Below are 26,973 nucleotides of genomic sequence, written 5' to 3' on the forward strand. Positions count from 1 at the left end.
TTCCTTGACCAGGTAGGGAACCCTGGCCCCCTGCACTGGGAGCATGGAGTCTTAACCACTGCACCACTACAGAAGTCCTTCTTTTATATTTTTGATACTTATCATGGATGCTTGAAAGTCCATGTCTGCTAGTTGCATCACATGTGTTATTTCTGGCTCTGTTATGTTGACTAATTGTCTCCTGGTTACATGTCACACTTCCCTGCTTCTTCTTATGTCTTCTAATTTTCCACTGAATGGTGCAAACTCTGAGTATTATGTTGCTGAATGTCTGGATTTTGTTGTCTTCCTCTTAAGAATGGCAGTCAATTTCCTTGTGAACAGCTTGATCCTTTTGAGGCTTGTGTTGAAGCTTCATTAGTGCAGATCTAGAGTAACTTTATTTAGGGCCAATTTGACCCCGCTCCTATGATATGATCCTTCTGGGGTCTTCACTGAGTGCCTCAAGCATTCAATCTTGTCTCTTTACTTTGGTTGGTTAGAACTCAAACTATATATGTTGGTTGGAACTCTACAGTGTGAGCTCAGGTTAGTTGTTCCACTTTCAAATCCCCAGGAGTTGTTCTCTCTCAGATCTTGTGAAATCTCATTACATGCAAATACAGCTTAGTTTTCAGCCGAAGATTCAAGGGATCTCTCTTCAGATTTATGGAGCTCTTTCTCTGAACATGTACTCCTCTCTGGTGTTTTGTTCAGCAAATTTTGCTCCCCAACTCCAATCTCTACACTCTTACTCTCAGCAAGACCGCCTTGCTCTGCTTATATCCTGCACTGGTGTTTGGCAAATGCATTCCTGCGGAAAGTCTGGGCGTTCATGGGGCTATCTCACTTGTTTCCCATCTCAGGAATCAGTCCTAGGCTACTTACTGTCTAATTCTTGAAAACAGTTGTTCTTGCATTCAGACCAGTTTTCCAGCGGTTTATAGTGAGAGAGCTAATCTGATACCAGTTAGTTCACCATGACCAGAGAGGAAGTTCTCTCTGTAGTAACTTATTTTTATCATATCTTTGTAAAGCATCAGTCTACTTCAAACTAGAATTCAAAACAAAGCTGGGTCTTTATGGCAGACAGATTGAGAAGTAGGTTATATAATCCTGCATACCAGGACAAAAGCTTTAGCTTTTACTCTGAGATTAGACGTTACTGGAAGGTTTTGAGCAGAAGTGAGGTATAACCTGTATTTTAATAGGATCATTTGCTACAGGAAGGATAAAGTGCCAGAGAGCAGGGGGAAGAAGCAGTCAACTAGAAGGTGGCTTGACATTCCAGATGAGAGACAAGAGTGGCTAGGAAATAGTAGCCGTAGAAGTGATAATAAATAACAAGATCTTAGATAGACTTTGACAGTGTTTTTGGATAGATTTAATAACCTGACAGTTTAGATGCGAGAAAAATTAACGATTATGACCAAGCAACTAAGAAAATGGGACTGCCATTCACAGTGATGGGGAAGAATATGGGAGAAGCAGATTTGGTGGGAGAAAATATAAAACTGAGCTTAAAATATGCTAGTTATGAAATATATATTAAATACCCAAGTGAAGGTATTGATTAGGAGGAAGATATGTGAGGGAAAAGGTGAAAGTTCAAGGAAAAAGTCTCGGTCAGAAAAAGAAGTTTTGGAGTAACTAGTATGCAGATTTTATCGAAAGTCATGAGTACGGATGGGATCACCTACAGTGAGTTGAGTACAGACAGAAAAGAGAAGTGATCCCTCTGGTATGCTAACATTTACAGGTCAAAGAGGTATGGAAAAATCAGCAAAGGAGGCCAAGAAGGAATAGGAGAAAAGCAGAAGAGCATAGTATCTGCAGGCAAGCGCAAAAAGTGTTTCAAGTACAAGGGAGCAATCATCTACATCAAATGCCACTGACAGGTCAAGCCTGTAAGTCCTGAGAATTCAACACTGGATTTAGCATGTGGAAGTCTCTGGTCTCCTTGACAAAAGTGGTTTTGGCAGAGTAACGGGCATGCAAATCTGACCACGATGTGCTCCAAAGGAAATGGCAGAACAGAAACTGGAGACATTTACTATAGAAGCAACAGTCCATTAAACTCCATTTTAGTGTGATACGAAGGACTGCTATTCAGAACTAGTGTTGTCTGCCAGATAATTAGGAATCTAAGCCAAAATGAAAAGCATTAACAGTAGCTGCTTATGGCAAATGAGGAATTTAAATGCCCATGAATTTTCTGACAATTTTGTTTGGGGCAGACTCTTGAGAGTCTCTTGGACTGCAGGAGATCAAAACAGTCAATCCTAAAGGAAATCAACCTTGAATATTTATTGGAAGGACTGATGCTAAAGCTGAAGCTCCAATACTTTGGCCACCTGATATGAAGAGCCAACTCACTGGAAAAGACCCTGATGCTGGGAAAGACAGAAAGCAGAAGGAGAAGAGAACGACAGAGGATGAGATGGTTAGATGGCATCACCGACTCAATAGACATGAATTTGAGCAAACTCCAGGAGATATTGGAGAACAGAGGAGCCTGGCGTGCTGCAATTAATAGGGTTGCAAAGTCAGACACAACTTAGCAACTGAACAATGGGTGTTATATCATTCTACTCACATTCAAAAATGTACCTGTTTTTCAGATTTATTTTTTTAATTTAAACTCTTTCTTGATTATGCATACATGCATTAAATGTGCTGCAATATGTATATGCAACACATATACAATCCCAACTTCCAAACAGATTTTGCTTTAGAACTCTGTTTTCCTAAAACAAAGGCAATACTTTGGAATATTTTGGAATCCTATAACAAATAAAATAATGAAAATAACTGTTCTATTTCTGCTATCAAAAGTTAATTCAATCCATAAAAGTAGGTGATTTGCATGCCTGAGTACACAATAGCTTGAATGGCACTTCTGATGGAGACTGGGCATGTGAGTCAATGTTTGGAGCATTGACTAGAGTCAGCACTGTGCCAGGACAGGAGGACATGAGCAAAACCCAGACGTGGATTTTTCTACTTGACTGTTAACATCAAGAGAGCAACAGTCAAGTAGAAAAGAGATGATCACACAAATAAGGAAAACTCCAAGTGTAATGAGTGTTATGATGAGAAGGACACTGTTCTATGAGAGGACCTAATAGTAGAATTTTACCCAATTAGGGAGACCAGCAAAGGCAAGGGTGATTAGAATGAACCAAAGTTAAAAAGAAAAGTGACCATGAGATGAATATATTTCTCCCCAGGTACCCTAAAGAGAGTTCTTTCCCTCATAAGGCATCTCCCAGCTCTAAAACAACGGTAATAACAAGCATAGTTGGGGACAGAAGGTCCTGATGGGACTGCAGGGTCAAAGGCAGCATTTCTAAAAACACATTTCCCCAGACTTCTTCCTTTAGAACCCTCAAGCTTGTACTGAATCAAATTATCTGAGAACAAGGCCTGGGGATATGCATTTGAAACAAGCTTCCAGGGCTCCAGTTGCACACTGCAGTGTGAGAATGGCTCTCCAAGACAACAAGGGCTTGGAAGCCTAGGTGACAGTCTCATGGCTCCAGCAGAATCTCCAGTGTTAGCAAGAGAGGGCGCCTTTGGCCAAGGTTAAGACCACACCCATGGGCACAGGCAGCAAGGGGAAGGGATCTGACGGCGGGGGGGCGGCGGGGGGTGGGGGTGGTGGGAGGAGGTTGGGATGAAGGGTAAGCAGGGGTGGGACAAGGTCAGAGGCACTACAAGCAAGCATGCTAGAGCCAGTGCACACCCCTGGTAGCGGAATTATTTACTAAGTAAAAGGCAACAGAGCATAGCAACCAAGAACTCCGGCACAGGAGTCAGGCAGTCTTGGGTTTAATCCAAACTCTGATACTTATTAGCCATGTGAGCTTGGACATTAACCTCTCTATGTCTCAGTCGTCTCATTTGTAAAATCATAATAATACCAAATCTACCTCATGAAATATTTACTTTAGAGAGTGTTGGGAGGATTAAATACCATAACATAGTAGTTACTATCAACAAAGTACTGTGACCCAGCAGATACTTTTACAGATCTTCTGTTTGTTCTTAGAACAATCTTCCATAAAAGGTATTACCTGTAATCCTCTCAACTTCATATTCCAGCCCTGACCTCTCCCCAGAGCTCCAGAATCATGTAGATTTGATGCCCGTTCAGCATCTCCCCTTGCCTGCCTAACAGGCATCTCAAGCCCAACATGTTCAAAATACAGCTCAATTCTCCACACTTTCCTGGTTCACCTGCCACTCCCCCTAATTGGCTGGTTTAAATAAACAGCACTCTCATTCACCCAGTCAACAAGCCCCAAAGCTGAGAAGTCTTCTTAATTTCTCTCTTTTCCTCATGTTCCACATCCAATCTCTTAACCAGGTCCTGCCGGCTCTACTTTCAGAACAGATCCCCAAACCAGCCGCTCTTACCACCCCTCCTGCTGCCATACTCTCTCATCTGGAATTCCTCCCTCAACACCACTTGGTCTATCCCAAGAGCCTCTTGACTGGTCTCTCTTCTTCCACTCTAGTTCTCTACAGTCGAGTCTCCACACTGCAGAGATTTTTTTCTTTTTAGTAACAAATCAATTTGGGGAGGTAATGAAAATATTCTCAAATCTATCGTGGTAATGGTTTTGCAACTCTGAATATATGAAAAACCACTAAATGGTATGTGTTAAATGGATGAGTTGTATAATATATGACTCAACAATCATCTGTTTAAAAAATAAATCAACAATTCTGAAACTGCTATGTACACTACGAGCCACTGACCGAATATGTAAACGGATGGTGACTGATGGGAGCCAGGTTTCTCACTGATCAGAGTGGAAGTTACAGCTAACCAAGAGGGGCCAGCAGGAGTGAGCCAGGTGGTACTGCATCAGAACATGATATTCCAGGATAATCCATGTCCTTTATTTCTCAGCCCTCAATGAAACAAGCAGGCAGTGCTGTAAGATGCTACGTGCTTGAAATAACTGAAGAAGAAAACCCCTTTCCTAGCAGAAGCGCTGATCAAGGGGCAAGCAGCAGCAAGATTTGGAGAGAAGGAGTAAGTTTCTGGATCAAGCCTGGTTGATTCTCACCCTCAAGGAGCTTAGGGTCTTGAAAAGCATGAAACAAATGGCTAATAACAATTCTATGATATGTACAAGATACTACAGATCACAGAAGACAAACACTTCACCTAGCTTTAGGGTACTAGGGAAGGCTTCCTGGAGGTGGTGAAGTTGAGAAGGCAACCAAGGCAGAGCAGCATATGCGGCGACCTGCTTGGTGAACTCTGAGTGATTGAGTAACTCTGACAGTAGATGCCAAATAGAAACCATGGAATAGGTATGGCTGCAGAGGCTGGCAAGGGTCAGCTCAGAAATGAAGAATGTGCATTGCATCTTGCAGAACTGCACTGCCACTAGCCACCTGTGGCTGTTTAAATTCAAATTAATTTAAATTAAGTAAAATTAAAAATTCACTGTGTTGCATCAGTCATATTTCAAGTGTACAGTACCCACACATGGCTAATGGCTACCAGACGGGTTAGCACAGAACATTTCCACGCTCTTGGACAGCGCTGTAGAAGGGAAGAGCCACTGAAGATTTTTATCCAGGAGCATAACATACTCAGACCTGCACTTCAGAAAAAGTCCCCTTGGTCGCAAAAACGAGACTGGATTGGTTGGGAGCAGACTATAGAGTTTTCCTAATAAGATCCAGGAAAAAGATAAGACCTTATACTACAGCACTGATTTAAATGTCTGCTTATTAAAAGAAATTGAAATATTTTAATAGTTTGATGTGAACAAGGATGAAAAACTATGCCCGTCTAAGCCAGACCAGCACAGGAATTTGAGCACTGCTGTAGGAGTTTCCATCATGTGTGCAAGCTCGTAGAGCATCTTAATAGCATCTTATTAGAAAGCAGTGTGCTGCACCTAGTCAGCCTCTTAGCAGCAGGGACAGTCAAGAGGTATCCAAGGCAACAGCCTCCAAAGCATATGTAAAAATGTGTGTGTGTGTGAGAGAGCGAGCGAGAGACTGACTGTGTTCTACTGGCCATTTGTTAGATCTCAAGAATTCATGCCATGGTCTGGTTCCCTGACGTGCCCCAGGCTCCTCTAACTCACATAACCTTGCTAACTTCCTCCACAAATCTCCCTTCTGTGTTTTGACCAAAGGTACCTAACTCATGCCAGAAAGAAAACCAACCACTCCCTTCCTCAGCACCCCCACATTCAAAATGTACCAAGCCCGTCTTCACCCCCAGGATCCCTTAAGCATCTCAATCCCAATGTGAGAACACAACTCACGGTCTCTCCCCCTAGGCCAGCTCCTTCTTCCCCTCTGCTCTGCTGATGGTCCATCACTCTTGCTCACATTCTGAATCTCAAGCCTCAGTCCAATGAGAGGAGGAAACTATTCACATCAAGGTTTGGAGGTATGGAGTTGGAAATACTCAAGCTTTTAATCTGTACTAACCTGAGTTAGAACTGCTGAAGGGTTTACCTTAAATGCTTGAATGGAAATGGAATTTAATCCCAACCCAGAAGCCACTGAAAACTGGCAGGCTGCCCAGGCCACCAGACAGACTCTGGAAACGTGCCAACGCTGAGACTCTGCAGTTCCATAAGATTATGTGTTAATTTTCAATTACTCTGCTTTTCTGTCTTTCAAGGGAAAAAAAAATTGGAGAAAAAATAATTGCTGAGTTGCCTTGGAGAGGTTGTCACGAAGAATTCATACAAGGTAGCTGTTTCAGGGCGATGCCGAAAACCTCATTCGTTTTTGCTTTCCACCAAACTCTATTTTTCTCATTTCACAGAAAGAGAATCAGTGGCCCGAGTCCACACATGCACAGCGCCTGCCTTGACCAATTTCATTTTGTCTCTCTTCTCAGTTTCCCCACATCTCTTTTGTTTTCAGTCTGAAAAGGCAGTGTTCTGTGGCTTCTGTCACTCCACTGCTTTCTGTAGATAACAAGATAAGGTCTTTATCTTGGCGCCCAGTCAGAAAGCCATTTTAAAACCAGTATAGGACAACTCACCTCTTAACTTGGTCATGTTTCTATAGCTCAGAAGTAGTACTTATACTGTGGCACCTGGCCTTTAAAAACTGCTTCTCCTTCCTGTGAAGTATGGATTAAAGTAAAAAGGCTCGGATAAAATCTTGCCTTCACTTAAGGTTCCTCGCAACTGGTGACCTACTCAGGATCTGTGGCTCTTGTATTTACCTGTTCACCACTCTAAGATGGTGTTATGTCCCACACAATCATCTCCATAAACTGAACAGAATAGCAAGAATTATTTAACCCTTGAGAAAAATTAAGGGGGTAGGGGAACATAGGTCTCCTGAAACAAATCCGTGCAAACGGAGGTGTGATGTAACATACTTTCATGTGCACTTTTTTAAGAAACTACCTGAAAAAGAAGTTTATGGTGATGTGTCTCCTCAGCAGCTCTACCTTCTCCAGGGAAGTAGCCTCACCCTTGTTTGTGAATTGACCCCTACCCATTCAACCATGTTATTCTAGGTGGGGCCACTGAACACAAAACACCGGGGTGGGTAACATGACCCAAGATGGATCCAATGTAACTTCCACTGAAAGTTTTCAAACTGGATCCACATAGAGTAATGAGGTTATGAAATGTGAACACACGGGTCTCCTGGCTTTGTTCCCTGCTGCGTGGAATGATAGTTACATTAGGAAAGAAGCAGCAGATGTGCAGTAGAGAGAAGCGAGGAGGCGATGGGTGGGGGAAACACCTACACCAGTTAGAGTTCCCCTTGCTCTGTCCGCCCAGGGGCCCAGCCACTACCCCCTGCTCTGCCCACGGCCTGGTTACAAAAACAAAAAAATCTTCTTGTTTTCCCTAAGCCAATTCAAACTGAGCTTTTATTACTTGTAGCTAAGAGTTATGACTAAAATAGAAACTAACACTGGGAGTCGGGTGTAACACTGACTGGAACTAGCTAAGTCAAGGAGAAGTGTCAATGGTAGCAAAACTCTCTCCATCCAGGGAGGGAATACATCAATCTTTGCTACATGGCTACAGAGCAAAGCCACTGGTTAAACTGTAATCTCTGGGATCCTAGGACTTGGATCTTGTGCCCCTTCTGGCTGGAGCCCCAGGCACTTTAAGAGGAATAATAGGATGCAGCGGGGCTTTCTTAAAGTCTTTAATATGATGTTCCAAGAGAAAGAGACATGTTGTCTGGAAGCCAGTGGCCTCAGCCCACCAAGGTGAGATGATTAGGACAAGTTGGGTTTTTATGGGGGTTGTATTGTTCCAGAAACCACAGGCATAAATCTCAGCTCTGGCAGGGTAGGGCAGGGGCAGGTGCCAGTTATGTAGACATTCTGAGGCTGTAAGTGCTTCTTACGCAGACTATGAGCCATCATTCTGTAATTCCCCCCACATAGCCTTCCCATTCCTGGGTGGGCTTTCCTCCGGGTTTCTCAGTTGGCTTAGGTTTTAGTTCTCTCCAGCCTGGAAAAATCAGTTACCACTCAGCCATCTGCTCTGCTGCTTCCAAAGTGTTCTTGCTATTGTTTCCTCACCCATTTTTCTCTGTTGTTGTGGGCTTCTACTAAAAAAAAAAAAAAAAAATCTCTTGACTATCATTTTCATGGTGTTTCAGGAGGAAATGGGCAGATATGGCTTAACATGTCCTATTTCCTGTGACTTTCCTTCCCCCGCCCCGCTTCTCTAAATTACAATTATCCTATTTTCAGGTATCTGCTGTTACAGACTTGTGAGTTGTAGTTGTAGCTGTGAGTTGTAAAGATGTGAGAGTTCTTAAAACTTCTCATTTGGTCCATGGTAGACTAGGTTAATGAATCACAAAAGAGCTGATCCCGACGAATGGACATGACTCAGACATCCGGGACCCCATGCTGTCTGCAGGAGGGGGATAAGACCTCCGGGAAAGGTGAGTGCGCACCCCTAGTGATGCTGCTGCACTGTGTCAGGAGGGAAAGCTCGTGGGGAGGGAAGTGTGTGTGTGTGTGTGTGTGTGTGTGTGTGTGTGTGCGCGCGCGCACGCGCATGCATGTGCACACCTCTGCACACCTCTCTGTGCTGGGCAGCCAAACAGCACTCTGCCAACAATCTCTGGTATTTTTCTTTTATAGTTACAGGATCTCTGCTGCTCTTGACAGTACAACCTTCTTTAGGAGAAATGCTCCTCCCTCAATTCTCCTGATACAGGTCTGAGAGTTTGGCTTATCGCACACACACACGAAGATAGGCGGTAATGCCATCCAGGACAATAAGAATCCTTTCCTGGAGTCTTCTAATCCGAGAGAGGAAAGGCACAACCTCTTGAGTGACAAGGCTGAGGATGTGAGTTGGAAGTCACTGGCACCTTGAGCAGTGGCTGTTCTATAGGAGGAGGGAATGAAGACCTCACTTGAGAGGAGCCAAGAGATGGAGAAGCCAAGGGTGGACATCTCGGTGGCAGTTCAGCTTCTGCTCTTCCCTTTCCTCTCTTTTTTTGGGCTGTGCTGGTCTTTGTTGCAGTGCATTCCATGGGCTTCTCCAGCTGCACCGTGAGGGCTACTCTATTTGCTGTGTGCAGGCTTAGATGCCCCATGGCATGTGGGATCTTAGTTTCCCAATCAGAGATCAAATCTGCATCCCCTGCATTGGAAGATGGACTCTCAATCCCCAGACCACCAGGGAAGTCCATACAAGGTTGCACACAAGACTTCTACAATGTTTTCATCTGGCTTAACTGGGTTTGTGCTTTTTAAAGTTAGATTTTAATACTTGAAGTTAACAGAGTTAAAACTACTGTACCAAACAAATGCACAAAGTCAAAAGTTTCATCCTAGAGGTTTTTGTTGATGTCAAAGTTACATGAAATGCCCACAGAATTGTAAACATTTTTATGTGTATAAATAATTAAAGCCAAAGCTTTAGAATACATTAAAAATATCAGCATCATTTTTCATATTGGTTTGAATGTAAGGTATGACTTAAAATAGTACAATAGTGCAGACCGTAATAATATAATCACATTCTGAACCTTGGGGAAATAGAGGGGCAGAAGCAAGCCTCAGAGGAAATTAACTAGCAGACGGGCAATTTAAGTCTGTTTTAAAGTTCTGAAAGTTTGTTTGTTTTTAAGTATACTGTTCTGATTCCCTAACAGAAGCACATTTCTAGAAACTACTCAGTCTCAAAGACGAAATTTCTTTTCAACTATAGACATGCCAATATGAAAAATATTAGAAAAATATTACGGAGGGCAAATCCCTAGAGGGGAACCTTTCAGGTACATAATTTACAGTTTCTCACATGATTGTCAGCATCTCAGCCCTTTATAAGGTTTTCTTCTGTAAAAAGTAACCATTACATTTGACCATCTTTTATTGGGCTAATCAAATATTTTTTTTCACCACTGGGGCTGTGACTATTTTTATATGCATGGCCTATCAGAAAGGTAGAAATTGGAACTCTTAATTTTTTTCCGGGGGCGTTTTTGATACTGTGTGTGTTCTTGTCTGACTCAGTGATTTATGTCTTATGCTGAGTTCTAAAGAAAACCTTATTCTGGAGAGTAGCCTTATGCCCCCCGAGGACTCTTTGCCCTGGCAGAGGAAGGATCTATGACTGGGATGACGTATCAGGCTCCTGGCTTTTATCAGACTCTGGAGACACAGGTCTGATGACATTCAAAGGAGAAAACAAACACTGATGAGTCCTCAAGGAAGTAAACAGGGTACTATCTGAAATTTATACAGTTGAGTAACTGAGGCCAAGAAGAGCCAAATCTATGAGTTATGCAATTGATGTCTGTATGTTATATCATCATTTCATCCTGAATAGAAATGAAATCTCCTAAAGTTCTAAGGACAATATTGTTGGACAGGCGCATCTTGTTCCCATGTAGCCTTTCTAACAACTACTCTTCATGGTTAGTCACAGAGCTCTGCCTTTGCTCCAGTCTCTTAGGGCTGTGGCCTCGTTTGGTCTGCTGGTCAGCCCCTGGAGAGTCTGTGACAATCACTGCTAGCACTGACAAAGCCTACCCAGAAAGAGATGCTAGTTGAACTGCTGACTTTAAAATATTCACCCAGGTTATACAGTATTATCTGAAACAACTTTCATAAATCGTAGATATTTTGTGACTGACAATGGCAGCTGGCCGTTGACTACTGAGCTGGGGCTTTATGCAGCAACATCAAGCTTAAGGTTAGTAGTCCTTCTAGAGAGGAGCTGTGATGATTATTACTCCCAAGTCCCTTCTTTCAGCCTGCTCAAGCAATGAAATATCATCCAGAAAAATATACTCCCTCCAACAGACTCTAGCAGCTACATTCAGCTGTGGGTCCTAAATGCACAGTGCCCTTGGTCATCATACACTTAGGGTCCTCAAGAAGTCAGATGACAAAACTAGTAAATGAAGAGAACTCAGGTGAAGTGAAATCCTTATAAATGGCGTTGCTAAAACATAAAACCTGGACTTCCCTGGTAGCTAAGATGGTAAAGGATCTGCCTGCAATATAGGAGAACTGGGTTTGATCACTGGGTGGGGAAGATCCCCTGGAGTAGGGAATGGCAACCCACTCCAGTATTCTTGCCTGGAAAATTCCACGGACAGAGGAGCCTGGCAGGGTACAGTTCATGGGGTTGCAAAGAGTCGGATACGACTGAGCAACTAACAAAACATAAAACCACAAGCTGACTTCTTTCAATAATCTACCTTGTCTTCTGAGTTTTGAAACAGAAACATTACTGAGTTGATATTTAGATTCTGGGTCTGGCTCTGAATGTTATGAGTGTTTACCATAAAAAGCTAAGGCCAGCAAGGGTGACTAAAATTGAGGCAGGTGGGAGAGCTTCTACTGCCTTGTATTCTTTCATAAGCCTTCTGTTTCTCTTAGAGAGGGCATCCTCTGTAAATTAGCCCCTCCTCCCCACCTGTTCTCTCATTAGTTCACTTCCTAAATAACAAGGACAGTATCTTACATCCTCACATACACACCCCACAATGTAGATACTATTATTGTCCTCATTCTACAGATAAATCAACCAAGATAAGAATCTTGTGCAAGGTCAGGTGAGAGCCAGGATTCAAACACAAAGTCAAAGGGCTCAGAAATCTGTGCACAGTTGAGACTGCTCATACCACTCAATTTTGCCCCAAAGAAGCAGTGTAGCTACTGTCCTGCTGGTAGCGTCCCAACAAGGCTGCGGACAAGCACTGTCATCTGGCCAGGGTGCTGAGTGTCCATGTGGGTAACACTCTATTAGCAAGTCACTCTCATTTGTTAAGTCCCTAAATCCTCTACTGCAGGGTGGCAGATTCCTATGGTTTACTCCTTCGTTTCTTTCTAAGGCTATTTCCCAAATTTGCTTGATGATAAGAATCACCCAGAATACTTGCTTAACATGTGGCTTCCCAGGATCTCAGGATCCACTGGATCTGAGAAATGTGTGATCCCAGAAATGTATATGTTTAGCAAGTGACCCAGCTGATGCTTCTCATCACTCCAGGCTGGGAAACACTGCTCAAGGAGTTTTACCCAATGTGAACAAACATAACTGCTCTTAAGTATTAGTATCTTAAGTATTATATATATTAAGTCAAGGTATTATTACATAGATGACATTTCTATAGTTAAATTAATCCAAAGCAATCAGTACACATAGTTTTCTTCAGGTCTGCAGTACAAAGTGCTCTTCTTCAGGAAGGACTTGGGGAGTAGGTGGGAATATCTTCGAGTTTCTTTGTATTTTTTTTTGAGCGATGACTGCTAGAAAGAATTCTTTATTGGTGTGCCCTTGAGAAATTTTCTGCATTGCTCTGGTGAGGGAATAGCTTAAATCAGATGGGAAGTCAACCATTTTATACAGCTCTTTCAAGTCCTGCCTAAGAGAATTTTGGAGAAGAGTTAACGAAATAAAGAAGAGAAAGGAGTATACTGTTCTAGTGCCTTGAAGGACCCTAAGGAAAGTCCTTGTATAATTAAGAGAGAAACTCAGACTTTTCACCTTAGATGCTTATAAATTCTATACAGAATGATGCAGGAGAACATAAGGAATTAGCGCAACTTATGCAGTCCAATCAGAAAGCAGAAATGATCTCTGACTCTCCAAGAATTCTAATGCAAAACTGTTGAAATTCATGCTCATCAAAATATTGTTTAATGTTAAAAAAATAAAGAGATCCCAAACAAGCCTAATCTGCTTTGACACCATGTTCACTGGTTGTCACAAAGGGACAGTATCCACCTCAGGCACCACTCAAAAGCAGACTCCTTCAGTTGCTATATTTATAAGTTAGTAGGGGAAAAAACAGGAGGATAAACCATAGAAAATAATATAAAAAGACAGTCAGAGGAAGAGAAGGAAAGCCAGTCCTTTCTGCCCTGTGGAACACTCTGCTTCTCAGGACAGAGGTCAGAACCCAACTCCCAGCGGGGACTGAGGCACAAGCATCACATACCTCTTGGTGGGCGTGGGCGCCCCGGAGGACATGTGGCTCACCATGGTGTCATTCATGTTCATCGGAGGGCGAGGAGGACTGGAAGAAAAGACATTGACATTAGATTAATAATTACCAGTGAAATGAGGGGAAACAAATGGAAAAGTGATAAGGGCAAAGGACCAACTACTAATATCGCTCCTGATATGCACAGAGGGATCCATAAGGAATGGGGCTAGAAATCAGTACTTTCAGCCTAAGTACTCAGCAAGAAGGTCAAAGCCAAAGGACCCTAGAGCCATTACCCGATAGGAACAGCAAATTGTACCCACGTGGCTGAAAGTTAAAGTGTTAGTTGCTCAGTCGTGTCTGACTCTTTGAGACCCCAAGGACCGTAGCCCACCAGGTTTCTCTGTGCATGGGATTTCCCAGGCAAGAATACTAGAGTGGGTAGCCATTCCCTTCTCCAGGGGAATCTTCCTGACCCAGGGGTCAAATGGGTCTTCTACATCTAGGCCATCAGGGATGTAACTCTTGTAGCTCTTGTTTTATAGGTTTAGCACACAAGAGTCTGAATTCTGCATTCCAGGTGTTTTACAGAAACACTAGGTATATGGCATCAGCAGCAACATGCCTGCTTTTCCTGACATTTGGTTAGAGTTCACTGTCTTCCCTCAGATTTAGTTTGCATACAATTTACTGAAACCATTAAATTGTTAAATACTAAGTTCTTTTATCAATCCTTTACTAGAGTGTTAACAATGAGGCCATATCTGTAATTCAAATTTAAATTTGAAGGTAAGCATTTTTGATAACTTGTCTTTATTGGTCAGTTTTCTGGACTCAAGGTTTCTTTCTTCCTCCTGTGAGTCTTGAATGAATGATTCCAAACTTAGCAAAAGGAATCTGTGATTCTGCCTTTCAGCCATTCTTCAGCCCCTTCTCCTTACCCACAAAGTTCAGTTACAAAGGGCTTCTGTCTTACACTTGGAACCACATGACTATTGCTAAATATTCCTCCTGGGAAATCACTCACTTCCTCTCCTAAACTGAAAGAAGTATTTTTCAGAGAAATTTGTCCATCAACAGCAGAAATGTGAGGCAGAGAAGTCCTTCTCTCATATTTAGGTGTTTGAGAATGACCTCCTGGCTCCTTCTTATCTCTTAATAGCTGAGTCAATTATGAAATTATTTTTTAGAGGTTACACTTAGCAAGTCCTAGTGAATATATATATGCGTGCATGCATGTTAAGTCACTTCGGTCGTGTCTGACTCTTTGCGATCTTATGGACTGTAGCCCACCAGGCTCCTCTGTCTATGGAATTCTCCAGGCAAGAATACTGGAGTGGGTTGCCATTTCCTTCTCCAGGGGATCCTCCCAACTTAGGGATTGAACCTGTATCTCTTACATCTCCTACACTACATTGGCAGGCAGGTTCTTTATCACTAGCACCACCTAGGAAACCCCATATATTTTGGCCACACCATGTTGTATGTGGGATCTCAGTTCCTCGACGAGGTATGGAACCCGCGTCCCCTGCATTGGAAGTGTGGAGTCGTAACCATTGGACTGCCAGGAAAGTCCCTATCCTAGTGAATATTAAAGGACCAGAGCCTTTATTATTTTTGTAGGTTTCATAGTACATTCAAATACAGGTTCAAGGGAAAAGTTTCAGGTAGGTCCAAAATACTGAGAGATGGGTGGGTCTACCTCTACACTTCTTTTTAAAAAACCAACTTCATTTCCAGATAGGGAAATATTTTTAATGATTTCTCATTTAATGGAGAGGATCAAAGATGGAAAGTAATTTGCAGGGAACAGATTTAGGTCTCTTGATTTTTAAGCCATAACACTATGCTTATTGTCACACATTTCTTCCTTTGCGTGACAAAGTAAGACATTCAGAATTGAAATATGCCTTTTGAGGCTGGAGTTCAATTTCACATTATTTATCTCACCACCTACTTTCCAGGCAGACATCCAGTTTTGCCCCCAAATTTCAAGCCTATTAATGGTAGTGCTGTGTTGAGTTATAATCCATTGTTTTAGGCTGGTTATTAATGGAAGTGAACATGAAAATTAGCTTCATTTTACCCTAAACTTATATTCTTGCCTCTAATTCTCTTAAATCCATTGTCCAAAGGGGATAAGGAGACAATTCCTGTTAAAGAAACAAATCCAGCATGATAGCTTTTCATTCTTGAAGGCATCAGAAACATTTCAGTCCTGCAAACACAAATGTGCTTTGCCTCTTTAATATACTATTATTGGCAACCCATTTCCAATATAGATAAGGACATGTTCATGTTGCTTTCAGAACTTATGCAGTTACTCAGTATATTTCAATATTGAAGATACTACTGCATTCAATTTCCTTTCTTACATTCTTTGAGGAAAAATGACAATAGGGAAAAAAAAAACAAGTTTGTTTTAATTCCCCAAACATGGATCCACATGATAAAATTCATGATTTGTAGCATTCTATTTGGTCTGATACCACAAAAGGTTTTAATAATTATCTTTATCTCTTGGTAGATATCATGATCAATTATTATCTTACAGCACACATAGCAAAGCTTTTCTGATATTCAAAACTAGACAGTAAGGATTAGATTGTAAGTTGTAAATTAACCAGACCTGCCCACAAATTTCATACCCTTTCTGAACTCCTAACATGTTTTGCTAGGGAAATAGATATGTGTTTATAACCCAAGATCAAAGAGGCATCTGAAAACTTAAAGGGGGTCTTGACTGTAGAATCTACCACTAGACCCACTGAGAAAGCCAACAGCTTAGATGTGGTCTCAGGAGATGTAATACATCAAAAATTACTCCCAGTTTCAAAGAAAAAAATTGTCATAGTTCTTGCAAGACAAAACTGAAAAGAACGCTTCTTTTAGGTGTGAGGTAGACATTAATGGTGCCAGTTATAGAAACTTACTTACAAAGTAGGAGAACTGACAGAACTCACCAGATCAGTTGTGTTGATCTTTACCGTTCAAAACTTACTGAATACCGTAAAGCAAAGACTACCAGATGTTCTATATCCTTCTTTGGTGAAGATATCGGTAAGGATTTTTAGAAACTAATGAATTCTGTGATATCCAAGTGACCATCAACTATCACTCAGTACTGTGATTTGAGGGGTTCCATCTTTGTTAACAAGACAGGCCAGTTTTTTGGATGAGGAGATAGAAACAGATGAATGATCTAGATAGAAGGTAATTTGCTAGTCAGAAGAGGTGGATATGAAAAGAAGACTCAGAATTTAATTCTTTTTTCTTAATATACATTTTTTTGAGAATTTGTTAGGTATTATTATTATTATTATTTTTGGCCATGAGGCAAGGCTTGTGGGATCTTAGTTCCTTGATTAAGGATTGAACTTAGGCCCTTGGTAGCGAAAAGCACGCAGTCCTAATCACTGGACCACCAGGGCATTGCCAATATAATTTGTTAATTCTTAATCAGAAGGAAAGGGGCATGCCTACTGGGTACCTATTCATATAAGATAAGCAAGACTATCTTTATCTTAATGACCTAACTATATGTATATGTATGTATGTGTGTGTCATCATACACATCGTCATCACAAATGCAAACTACTGGGAGCAGCAATACAAGTATACACAAAGTGTTGAGAATTCAACAGATGAAGAGCTGTTATCCCTGCCTGGAAGAATAATGGGTTAACAGTTTTCAGGTAAAGTTACATTGAGGCGAGAGTTTTCCAGATACAGAAAAAAGGGTAACCAAGGTAGAAGAAATGGTATGGAAAAAGGTACAAAAATCCAAAAGTACATGGCATACTTGGGTCTCTAATTTATTTGGCTACACTCAAAGGTCCTGGGAGGGGAGTAGCCGAAAAAGCATTTGACAGGGAGATTAGGGCCAGAGTTTAATGATATCTGTTCTATCACAAGGCAAGAAGTTTGGACTTTATACTATAGGCAGTAGGGGAGGCACTAAAAGTTTTTAAGCCAAAGATGATATGACTATAGTAAGGTTTTGAAACGGTAATTCCAGAAGCTTGTAAAATGCTGGTTTTAATCTGGGTGAACACAGGAATCATCAGGGAAGCTTTTTGTGCTGAGATACCCAAGCTGTACCTTCAGTTTAGTGAATCTGAATCTTCAGGGGCAAGAGGATTCTTTGTAATGCATGCCCCCATTAAAAAGTCATTTATGTGAAGAGGTTTGGAAGGTGAAAGAAATGGAAGCTGGGACCTCAATGAAGAGGTTATGGCAACTGTCCAGATCAGTGATTACAAGGGGGGACACTGGTAGATAAGACGGGGAAGAGACAGAGAGAAAACATTGTGGAGGTAATATAGATAAGATGTGACAGATTAATTGCATGTGGTCAGTGAATAAAGAATAACTGAGATTTTTACCTTAGTCTGACTACTGGGTGGATAGTGGTAACATCCAAACTAGGGATCACAAGAGTAGGAAACAGGATTTGGTGTTGGACTGGTGGGGGTAGAGAGAATGAGCAGGAAGGTAAAGATGAATAGATTTCAGTGGTGAAGTTGCTGAATCTGAAGTGGCATTCTTAAGTATAGGTAAATGATATTTACCTGTATCTTGCAAGCAGTCAGAAACAGGAGAAAGGAACCCATGTGAAAATGTCAAGTTTGAAAACATTTGAGTGTCATCATTTAAACTGTAGCTGTTCATTTGAGTACTCTGATCATTATAAAGGTACATTTTATTTTTTTAGGTGGAGCAAGGTAAGCTTGGGGAAATATCCAGTGATAGGGGGCTTAGATAACAAGTATAGAGCTTCTGGTTACTGGTTAGACAAAACTCCTACTAGAAAGTAAAAATTTAACTTACTGTATAAGTTCATTTTATGTTACTTCTCCTATGACCAGACCACTCCAATTCATTCTGGTGGATACTGTGGAATGTAGACTAGCTTGAAATTAAAATTACTCTAGAATCTCTCATAAGATTTTTAAAGCCAGGAATAGATGAAGAATAACTCATCATGCCTTTAAAATCTTCCAGGACAAATTATATATAACTGTGTATTTCTTTCTTTCATTTATCAAATATTTGTTGTGTCTCTACAAAGTGGTAGGTACTGTGCCAACTGCTGGGGATAAAAATTAAAAGGACAAAAACTTAGATGTTATGAAGAATAAAAATACAGAAAAAATAATTACAATATAATGCAGTATTTAATAAAAGTAAGAAAAACTGCAACATTCTATGGGGAAACACTGAGGTCAGTTCACCTCATAAAGAAAAATAAAATTTCAGTGTACTAAAGAACTAAGTATAAATGTTTATATAAATCAGAGGCAAACATACAGGCCTATGGATAGAGAGGATTTTCTAAGTTCAAAAGCAATGGAAAAATTAGGAAGAAAAAGACGGATGAATTCTAATGATTTAAAAAGTCATTTGGGGAACTATTTCAACAAATGTGACAAAGCAAGAATTAACAGCCTTAACATACAAGGGATTCATACAAACTGATAAGAAAACTATTAAGACTTCAATCAGATAAATGGTCAAAGTGAAAACATACCATTAAGAAGAAGAAACACAAATAACAATATAACACTTTAATTGTGAAAAGCAAAGAAATTTGCTAACATTACAGACCATTTTCCCTTGTAAAAAATAACAACAATATTTTTAAAATTTAAGGTAATCTTAAAGCTAGAGAGGATTTTATGACAAGGCCCTTAACTGACTATTTTAAGCAAGAGTGTAAGCACAAAGTTAAGCAAAATTTCTAGAAAGTAATTTGACAATATGCCCATCAAAGATCTTTTTTTTTAATTTTTTTAAAAACTTGGTTTATTATTTTGCACCTTGGTCTTTAATGGCTTAGAATGGACTTTTCAGTTAAATTTGCATGCATGCTTGTCTAGTGACTCGCCAGGCTCCTCTGTCCATGGGACTTTTTCAGGCAAGAATACTGGAGTGTGTTGCCATTCCCTTCTCCACAAAGATCTTTTAAAAAGTTCAAACATTTTGACTCCTAATTCCCTTTCTAGGAATATATTCCAAGGAATTAATCAGAAATGTAAAGATAATTTTACAATTAAAAATATTTAGGAAAATATTTATAACAGAATAATTCCGGAAGAAATCTAAAGTATTCAAATATGAGGGAAAGGAAAAGTAAACCACAGTACATCAATAAATATAGTATATTAGGCTATCATTAAAAAATAATCCTTATGAAGAGCCTTCTAATTACAAGAGAAATAGCTTATCATGTAAGAGGTAAAAAGAAGGGTAAGATAACTATATTAGCTAACAATTAGTAAATGTTTGATATGCATCTGTTAGACAGTGGTTAGAGCTTTAAAACATTATTTTATCTTTATAAAAATCCTATAAAATAAGATAAAATTATTTATACGTATACACACCTGGTCTTAGCTAAATAATATGATGTGTAAAGCAAAATATCTGAAGGAAATATATCAAAATGTTAAGAAAAGTAGAATTACGGGCATTATTTTTCTCGCCTATTTATACTTTCCTGTCCTCCAGTTTTTCAAGTTTAATTTTTTTCTGATTTTCAGAGAAAAACATGCTTAATATTTTAAAAATATGTATGAAAAAAAAAGAAAGAAAACTTACTATACCGAGTCAAGTTTTCTAAAGTGAGGTTGTACTGTTTCTGTTATCACTAAGAAAGCAAACTGCAAAGGAAAGTCTTTTACAAACCTAGAGAGAACTTTGAGACTGTTAGCAGAAAAAAGACCTGTTAAATGGTTTGAGTTGATCCAAGCTTCCACAACCCCCCAACATCCCTACCTCCACATTCCCAAAAAATAAAGGAAATAAAACATTTTAGATCTGTCTACATTATCTCCTCTACTAAACTGCAGGAAATGTACGTGGTTTTTTATCACTGTATTACGAGCACCTGGCATACTATGAGACACAGATTAGGCTTTCAGGAAATATTTGATCATGAGTCAGCATGACGTCGTGTGCAGAGTGTGTAAGAAGTAACCTTTCTGTTATATTTAGCTGCAGTGAGACTCTTCTCCGAGAATGGAATAATGACATTTTTAGCTGTTATATTTGGTAGGTATGCTTGTAGCTATAGCATGCTTTCATCTGTGATTTCATAATGGAATCAACACAGTGGAGAGTGCCTTTCATAACAATAGTAATACTGAGTGCTTCATACATGCCAGATTCAGTTCTAATATTCCCCATGGATTCGCTCATAGAAATCTCACAACCATCGAGGAGGCAGATCCTATTATTACCTTTATTTTACGGATGGAGACAGTAAGGCACAGAGAGAAGTAATGCACCTGAGGTCACAGCCAAATCAGGCGGCAGAAGCAGGGTGTGAACCAAGGCGGCACAGCTCTTGGGTCTGTATTCTTAATCATTATGGTGCAGTAGTTCTACCATCCTTGCTCTAGTTTTAGAAAAACTTATGACTGTTTGGTCTATAAATTAAAACCGATAGCATGGGGACTTCCTGTGGTCCAGTGGCCAAGACTCTGTGTGCTCAGTGAAGGGGGCCCAAGTTCAATCCCTGGTCGGAGAATTAGAGCCTACATGCCGCAACTAGAGTGCATGCCCAACTAAATAGATCTCAGGTGCTGCAACAAAGATCAGAGATGCCACGTGTTGCAGTTAAGACCTGGTGCAGTCAAATAAGGAAATAAATAAAAGTAAATATATATATATATATATATATAATAAAACCAATAGCATGATGTTAGATCATAGCTCTTGTAAAGTTGCTTCTATAGGAAAGATAAAATGATAATAGTCTTAGGGTATGGTTTTGGGTGATTTATTCTTTCCCCTTAGAACTCTGTATTACAAATGTTTCTCAAACTATTTGGTTTCATTTTTAGCCACCTCTAGGCATTGGAGAAGGAAATGGCAACCCACTCCAGTATTCTTGCCTGGAGAATCCCAGGGACGGGGGAGCCTGGTGGGCTGCCATCTATGGGGTCACACAGAGTCGGACACGACTGAAGTGACTTAGCAGCAGCAGCAGGCTGTTCCAAGGAAGACTAGGTATGCTCATATGAATTGTTTCCTTCAAAAATATATCTCTATTAAAATGACTTTCAAATCAAACCTTAATTTCAAAGGTCTTTTGAAATCTTCATCTCAGCCTAACAAAATAAATGCATTTAGTGAAGAAATTACTTATTATATCAGCCAGACTACTGATTAAAAAAAAAACAAAAAACTAATACCTGGCTTCAGACCAAAACTGAGTGTGATTACTTGCTTTTATTTTCTAAGTTGACTGAGATTCAGGCGTAAACAATTTCCGGATAATACTCTCTAACCAAGGATGTGAAAACATAATACTGTTGTTTAAGCACAATTTCTACTTAAAAATTGTGAGTGAGTCAAAGGGTATGTGTGTTTCCTAGGTGGCACTAGTGGTAAAGAACCCATCTGCCAATGCAGAAGACGTAAGAGACTGCAGCTTCAATCTCTGGGTCAGGAAGATCCCCTGGAGGAGGACATGGCAACCCACTCCAGTCCTTGGAGAATCCCAAGGACAGTGGAGCCTGGCAGGCTATAGTCTATGGGGTTGCAAAGAGTTGGATAGGACTGAAGTGATTTAACATGCACACACGAAGGGGTACATGAAGAAAGCCAAGTCTGAAGCCTGCAAGGACGAGTGACACCTTGGGTAACTGTCATTTTCTGTAGGCCCTCTGGTGTACCTCTTCTGTAGGAAGTCACCCAGACAGACAGACACTTATCCCTGCACTATACTTTTAAAAGCATTTGCTCATTATCTTGCTCTTCCTCCCGGAATATTCTTTAACTGCAAAGGTTAAAGTCACAGTTCTGCAATTCTCTTTTGTCTTGACAGTCAACTGCCAACCACACATGTGTGGGGACTTTTTACCAGATGTTTTGGTCTGTTCATTACTGTTACTGTGCAAGGAAAAAAGATTTTATTGTGCTATAAATAAAATAATATGTTTTCATTTACTTGATCACTTTTTTGTACTCCCCACAATAATGCTTTACATAGGTACTCAACCATTTTTAGTTAAGTATATTTAATCACTTACTATAATTTTTGCAGCCAGCTATTTTGCCCACAACCTGGATACCTGTTTTGCCTTTGAAATTACCTCCCTTACTCACTTTAATCATAGTTTTCTCATCTTTAAGTTTATGTAGCAGATACCACCATACATTAAGACTGTATGGTGTCTTATAGTAAACTACTTCACACACTGTAAACCACTTCATTCTTTTCTCCATCAAATTATACTTCCCTCTACATCTTTCAAGCAAGTTGTTTATTTGCTTCTTCTAAGCCCCCACTTTCAAATTCTCTCTAGGTACTTATCCTGGAATGTCTTTCTTCATAGACTTGCCAAAGTCACACTCTTACAAGAAATTTTTTTTAATTTAATTAATTAATTTATTTGGCTGTGCCAGTTGCAGCGTGTGGGATCTAGTTCCCTGACCAGGGTTCGAACACAGACTCCCTGCATTGGGACTATGGTGTCTTTGCCACTGGACCATGAGGGAAGTCCTCTTTCTCACTTTTTTAATGAGAGAAATGGCTCTTGACATTTCAGTATCCCATAAAGCCCTTCTGATTACTACAAACTCCATTTAAATAAACAAAGGTCACATCAGTACACAAACAAAAATCCATGGCTAACTAATGCCTAGCAATATTAGGGGCTTTGAGAAAAAAACAAAAACAAGTGAACACTGTCCCTGCCCACATGAAGTTTATATTCCAATTAGTCTTCATAGTTAGTCTTCACAACAATAGACATTTATATTTTAGTTTAACATATTACAGCTTTTAGGTCAAATATAATTTGATAATCATTCACAATAAAAAATGTGTAAAATAATTTATAACAGGACTACAATGTAATTATTTTAAATAATTAACCACAGACTAGGACAGCAAAAAGAATATTAAAAATCCCACAAAGGGGGATTCCTTGGCAGTCCAGTCAGTCCAGTGATTAGGACTCCACACTCTCACTGCTGAGGGTGGGCAGTTCAATCCCTGCTTGGGGAAATAAGATCCTGGAAGCTGTGTGGCATGGCCAAAAAAATAGCAAAATAATAATTCAGAAAAGGTTATTGAATACACTTATTAAAAAAAAAATACCATGAAGTTAACATTTGCAAGATTTGCTGTATATTTTACATATATTTCCTTTCAGAACACTGCAGAGGGTTGGGAGGGAAGGGGTGATGAACTACAAACATTTACTAAGTATGAGCATTTGCACTGAGCTAGGTCCTCAGATACATTATTGGAATTCATGCTACTATTCATGATGGTATTCTTATTTTAAAAATAAAAAGAGAAAGGTTAATGAGGATAATTAACATGCTTACGGTCACAAAACTATGAAGTGAGAGTACCAGCACTGGAGCCCAGTTTTACTCGGTTCTGACGCCACCAAACAGATCAAAGCCACAGATTCACCATCCTAACCCAGGCATCTCTCTACTGCCCACATGAATTTTTCAGATTAGAGTTCTCAGGGAAGAATAAATCCCCTCTATTACTTTCTCTAAAAGCACCCTGCCTTGAGACAATGGTTATGACAAGTGCAGATCATTTTTAACCTCCTTAAGTGGTGTGATATTTTGGTCTTTATTTATGTCTATGTACCAGACCAACTGGGCTTTCCCGATGGCTCAGCAGTAAAGAATCCACCTACAACACAGGAGATGTGGGTTCAATCCCTGGATTGGGAAGATTCCCTGGAGGAGGAAATGGCAGAGCTAGAACAAGATTCTTGGCTTCCTTTGCGTATTCTTGCCTGAAAAAACCCCATGGACAGAGGAGCTTGAAGGGCTACAGTCCAAAGGTTCATGAAGTCAGACACTTCTGAGTGACTGAGCACACACACACCAGACCGACCATCTCCTTTACTCCACTAGGTTCCAGGGTTATCCGCCAAAGCAAAGAGGTTAAACAAGCCAATGGAACTGCCTTTGGGAAAACTATTAGAAAATAACCATATGATACTATAAGCATAGCATAGATATTATGTTACATATTTACAGTGAGGTTTCTCTGACTTCTAGGGAAGTACATTTTACTTTATTGGTTATTGACAATTAATTAACCAAAACAAAAGACTTAAAATTTCCAAAATCAACTTCTAATCTAAACACACTGCAACTAATCCATTAATGTCAAAAAGACCTAGCAACAGACACACATGCCTTCATTCCTATTTCTGGCAGTTCAACGTAGCCATTTGTGGTGTAAGACTTAGAATGAAGTATTTCTCAGGAAGGAAAGGTTCACCACAAACACATTCTTATACAGAATTTTCACCACTAGACAGCATTGAGAGACACCCAGAGGAAGCCAAGTATCTTGTTCTAGCTCTGGGAAAGGATAGAACTGTAAAATGAGGCAATAATTAGCAAACTACTTATTAGTATTGCTCAACTTAATATGATTATACTGAAAAAGTTGGCAAAAGGTCTTAGAAATGAGATAATTAAATCATCGAGACTGTAGCCCACTGGGCTCTTCTGTATATGGAATTCTCCAGGCAAGAATACTGGAGTGGGTTGCCATTCCCTTCTTCAGGGGATCTTCCTGACCCAGGGATCGAACCCAGGTCTCCTGCATTGCAGGCAGATTCTTTACCATCTGAGCCACTAGAGAAGTCTCAGAAAAATACTATTTTATTTTAAAAACCTTTCCACAATGAATCTTTGAATCTTTCCTTCTTTGTTCTCTTTCTTCATTAAACTTAGGAAGTTGCCAGTACTTTTTAGATGTCAACTCCTGTATTTCTAGAAAGATGAGCAAAGACGACAACTTAAATACTTTAACAAGTTACTGTTCACAGAGAGGCCAATGAAATGCATGATGCAATGTCATTTCCTAACCTGTTCATATGCTCATTACTGAAACCTGTTTTTAAAAATGGAAACATACATATTATGGAAGAAAGGCTGACTCTTAATGTATTTTTGCAATTAACCAGGCGAGAAAATATACAATGGGTTTCCCTTCTTTAAAATAACTGGTTGGGAAGTTTCAGAGGCTCTAGCATCCTGCCTAAAATAAACAAAATCATCATCAGCCCAGCAGCTCAAGCAGCAAAAACACAAAGGCAAGGAAAAGCTATCAAACCTTTACGTTCTGTAGCAAACGCTTCTTCTTTCTCTATGGATCTGGCATCTAATGCATTGCACTGCTGTTGTCTCTAAGGAAACAGAACAATCACATGACGAAGAATCTTCTCTACAAGGTAGTTTATCCCACAGAGCATTTTGGGAAAAAGCAGGTACAAGAGAACAATTCATTAGAAGGCGAGCACACGTCTGCACTCTGTCAGCAAGTCCATCAAGCAGTCGAATGCAGCCTGTGACAGGAAGGCAGATGAGTGCAAGAGTAGGAACCACTCCTTAGATGCTTCAACATGAAACACACCCTCCTGCAACAGCATCCAAGTTCTGCTGCAAACCAGTGACCTAATTAACATAGTCGACGATTCCATTCTGGCGGGGATATTAAGGAGCACCCCTCTACCTCTTTTCTTAGGGCCTCTCCTAATTGCCAACTGCTTGATAAGAAAGCAGCTAGCAGTACTGTGTCTGCCAAGCCATCTAGGTAGGTAGCATTTGGGAGGTAGGAAGAATTTGCAAGGCTTAATTTTGTTTTGTTTTGTTGAAGAGGAGTTCATGGAAATATAAGCAGAAAGAAAAAAAAAAAAAAGCAGAAAAGCAGAACCATGGTGTCTACCTACCCCTGAGATCCAAAGAGCTCCTTAGTTCATAAAGGCGTATCATCAGAGGGCAGCTGAAAGAGAAAGGCTGAACAGTGGGCTGTCAGGGACACCTCCAGCAGGGCGCTCACGTGATGAGTATGTTCCTGACACTCACAGTCATCCTGTGGCCTCTTTTTCTACTTCATCTACCCAACAGTTCATAAATCTATCTGTTCCTGGTCTCCATCTCCACTGGCATCACCACCTTTCAGCATGCATTTGGTTAGTGTAACTCAAATATTGTAAAGGTTTTCCTATTAGTCCACCAGTGTCCAGAGCACTTTTAAGCTGTTGCTCACTGGATTTCTCATGGTTAAAATTACTTCCCCAAGCATAGCTCTCATGCTACCATTTGGCCACAGATCATCAAGCCTCTACTAGTCTCCCAAGTTAGAACAAATATCTTCCTCTCTCTATACTCACTACCCAGACACTACAGCCTGAGTCTCCTAACCCATCTTCATTTTCCCGATCTCCCTAAACTTCCCAGGCGTTCTGGACAAACCTGTTACTTCACTCAAACATAGGCCCTGAACTTTTCTGCCACAGTAAAACAAAAGTAAGACAAAACTGTAAAAGATACACAAGGATTTATACTAAAAACGGAGTAAGTCAGAATGAAAGCCAGACTAACAACCTAGGTGCCTGGGAAAGAAAGCTCTATCATTTGAGATGAACAAAGAGGCGAGAAAAGGCAACCCAACAAATCAGACCACTAGCTGGTTAACATCAACATTTTGATATCAATAATAAAATTCTAAAGAAAAAAATAAATGCAAGTGTTCAAATGCTTGGCATAGAAATATAATAAAAA

At 40.2% G+C, this 26,973-nt stretch overlaps 1 protein-coding gene across 6 annotated transcripts in view; it reads right to left on the reverse strand.

Annotated features, from left to right (window-relative positions):
• The window catches only part of DTNB (dystrobrevin beta), a 233,980-nt gene that overhangs the window by 62,574 nt on the left and 144,433 nt on the right, over window positions 1-26,973 (reverse strand). For all 6 annotated transcript variants that reach the window (XM_061154961.1, XM_061154963.1, XM_061154958.1 and 3 more), the window contains one exon: window positions 13,423-13,500. In XM_061154961.1, the coding sequence (XP_061010944.1) occupies window positions 13,423-13,500 (78 nt within the window). The remainder of the gene's footprint in view (window positions 1-13,422; window positions 13,501-26,973) is intronic.

This window comes from Dama dama, chromosome 11 (genome assembly GCF_033118175.1).
Source record: "Dama dama isolate Ldn47 chromosome 11, ASM3311817v1, whole genome shotgun sequence".
Classification (NCBI taxonomy): Eukaryota; Metazoa; Chordata; class Mammalia; order Artiodactyla; family Cervidae; genus Dama; species Dama dama.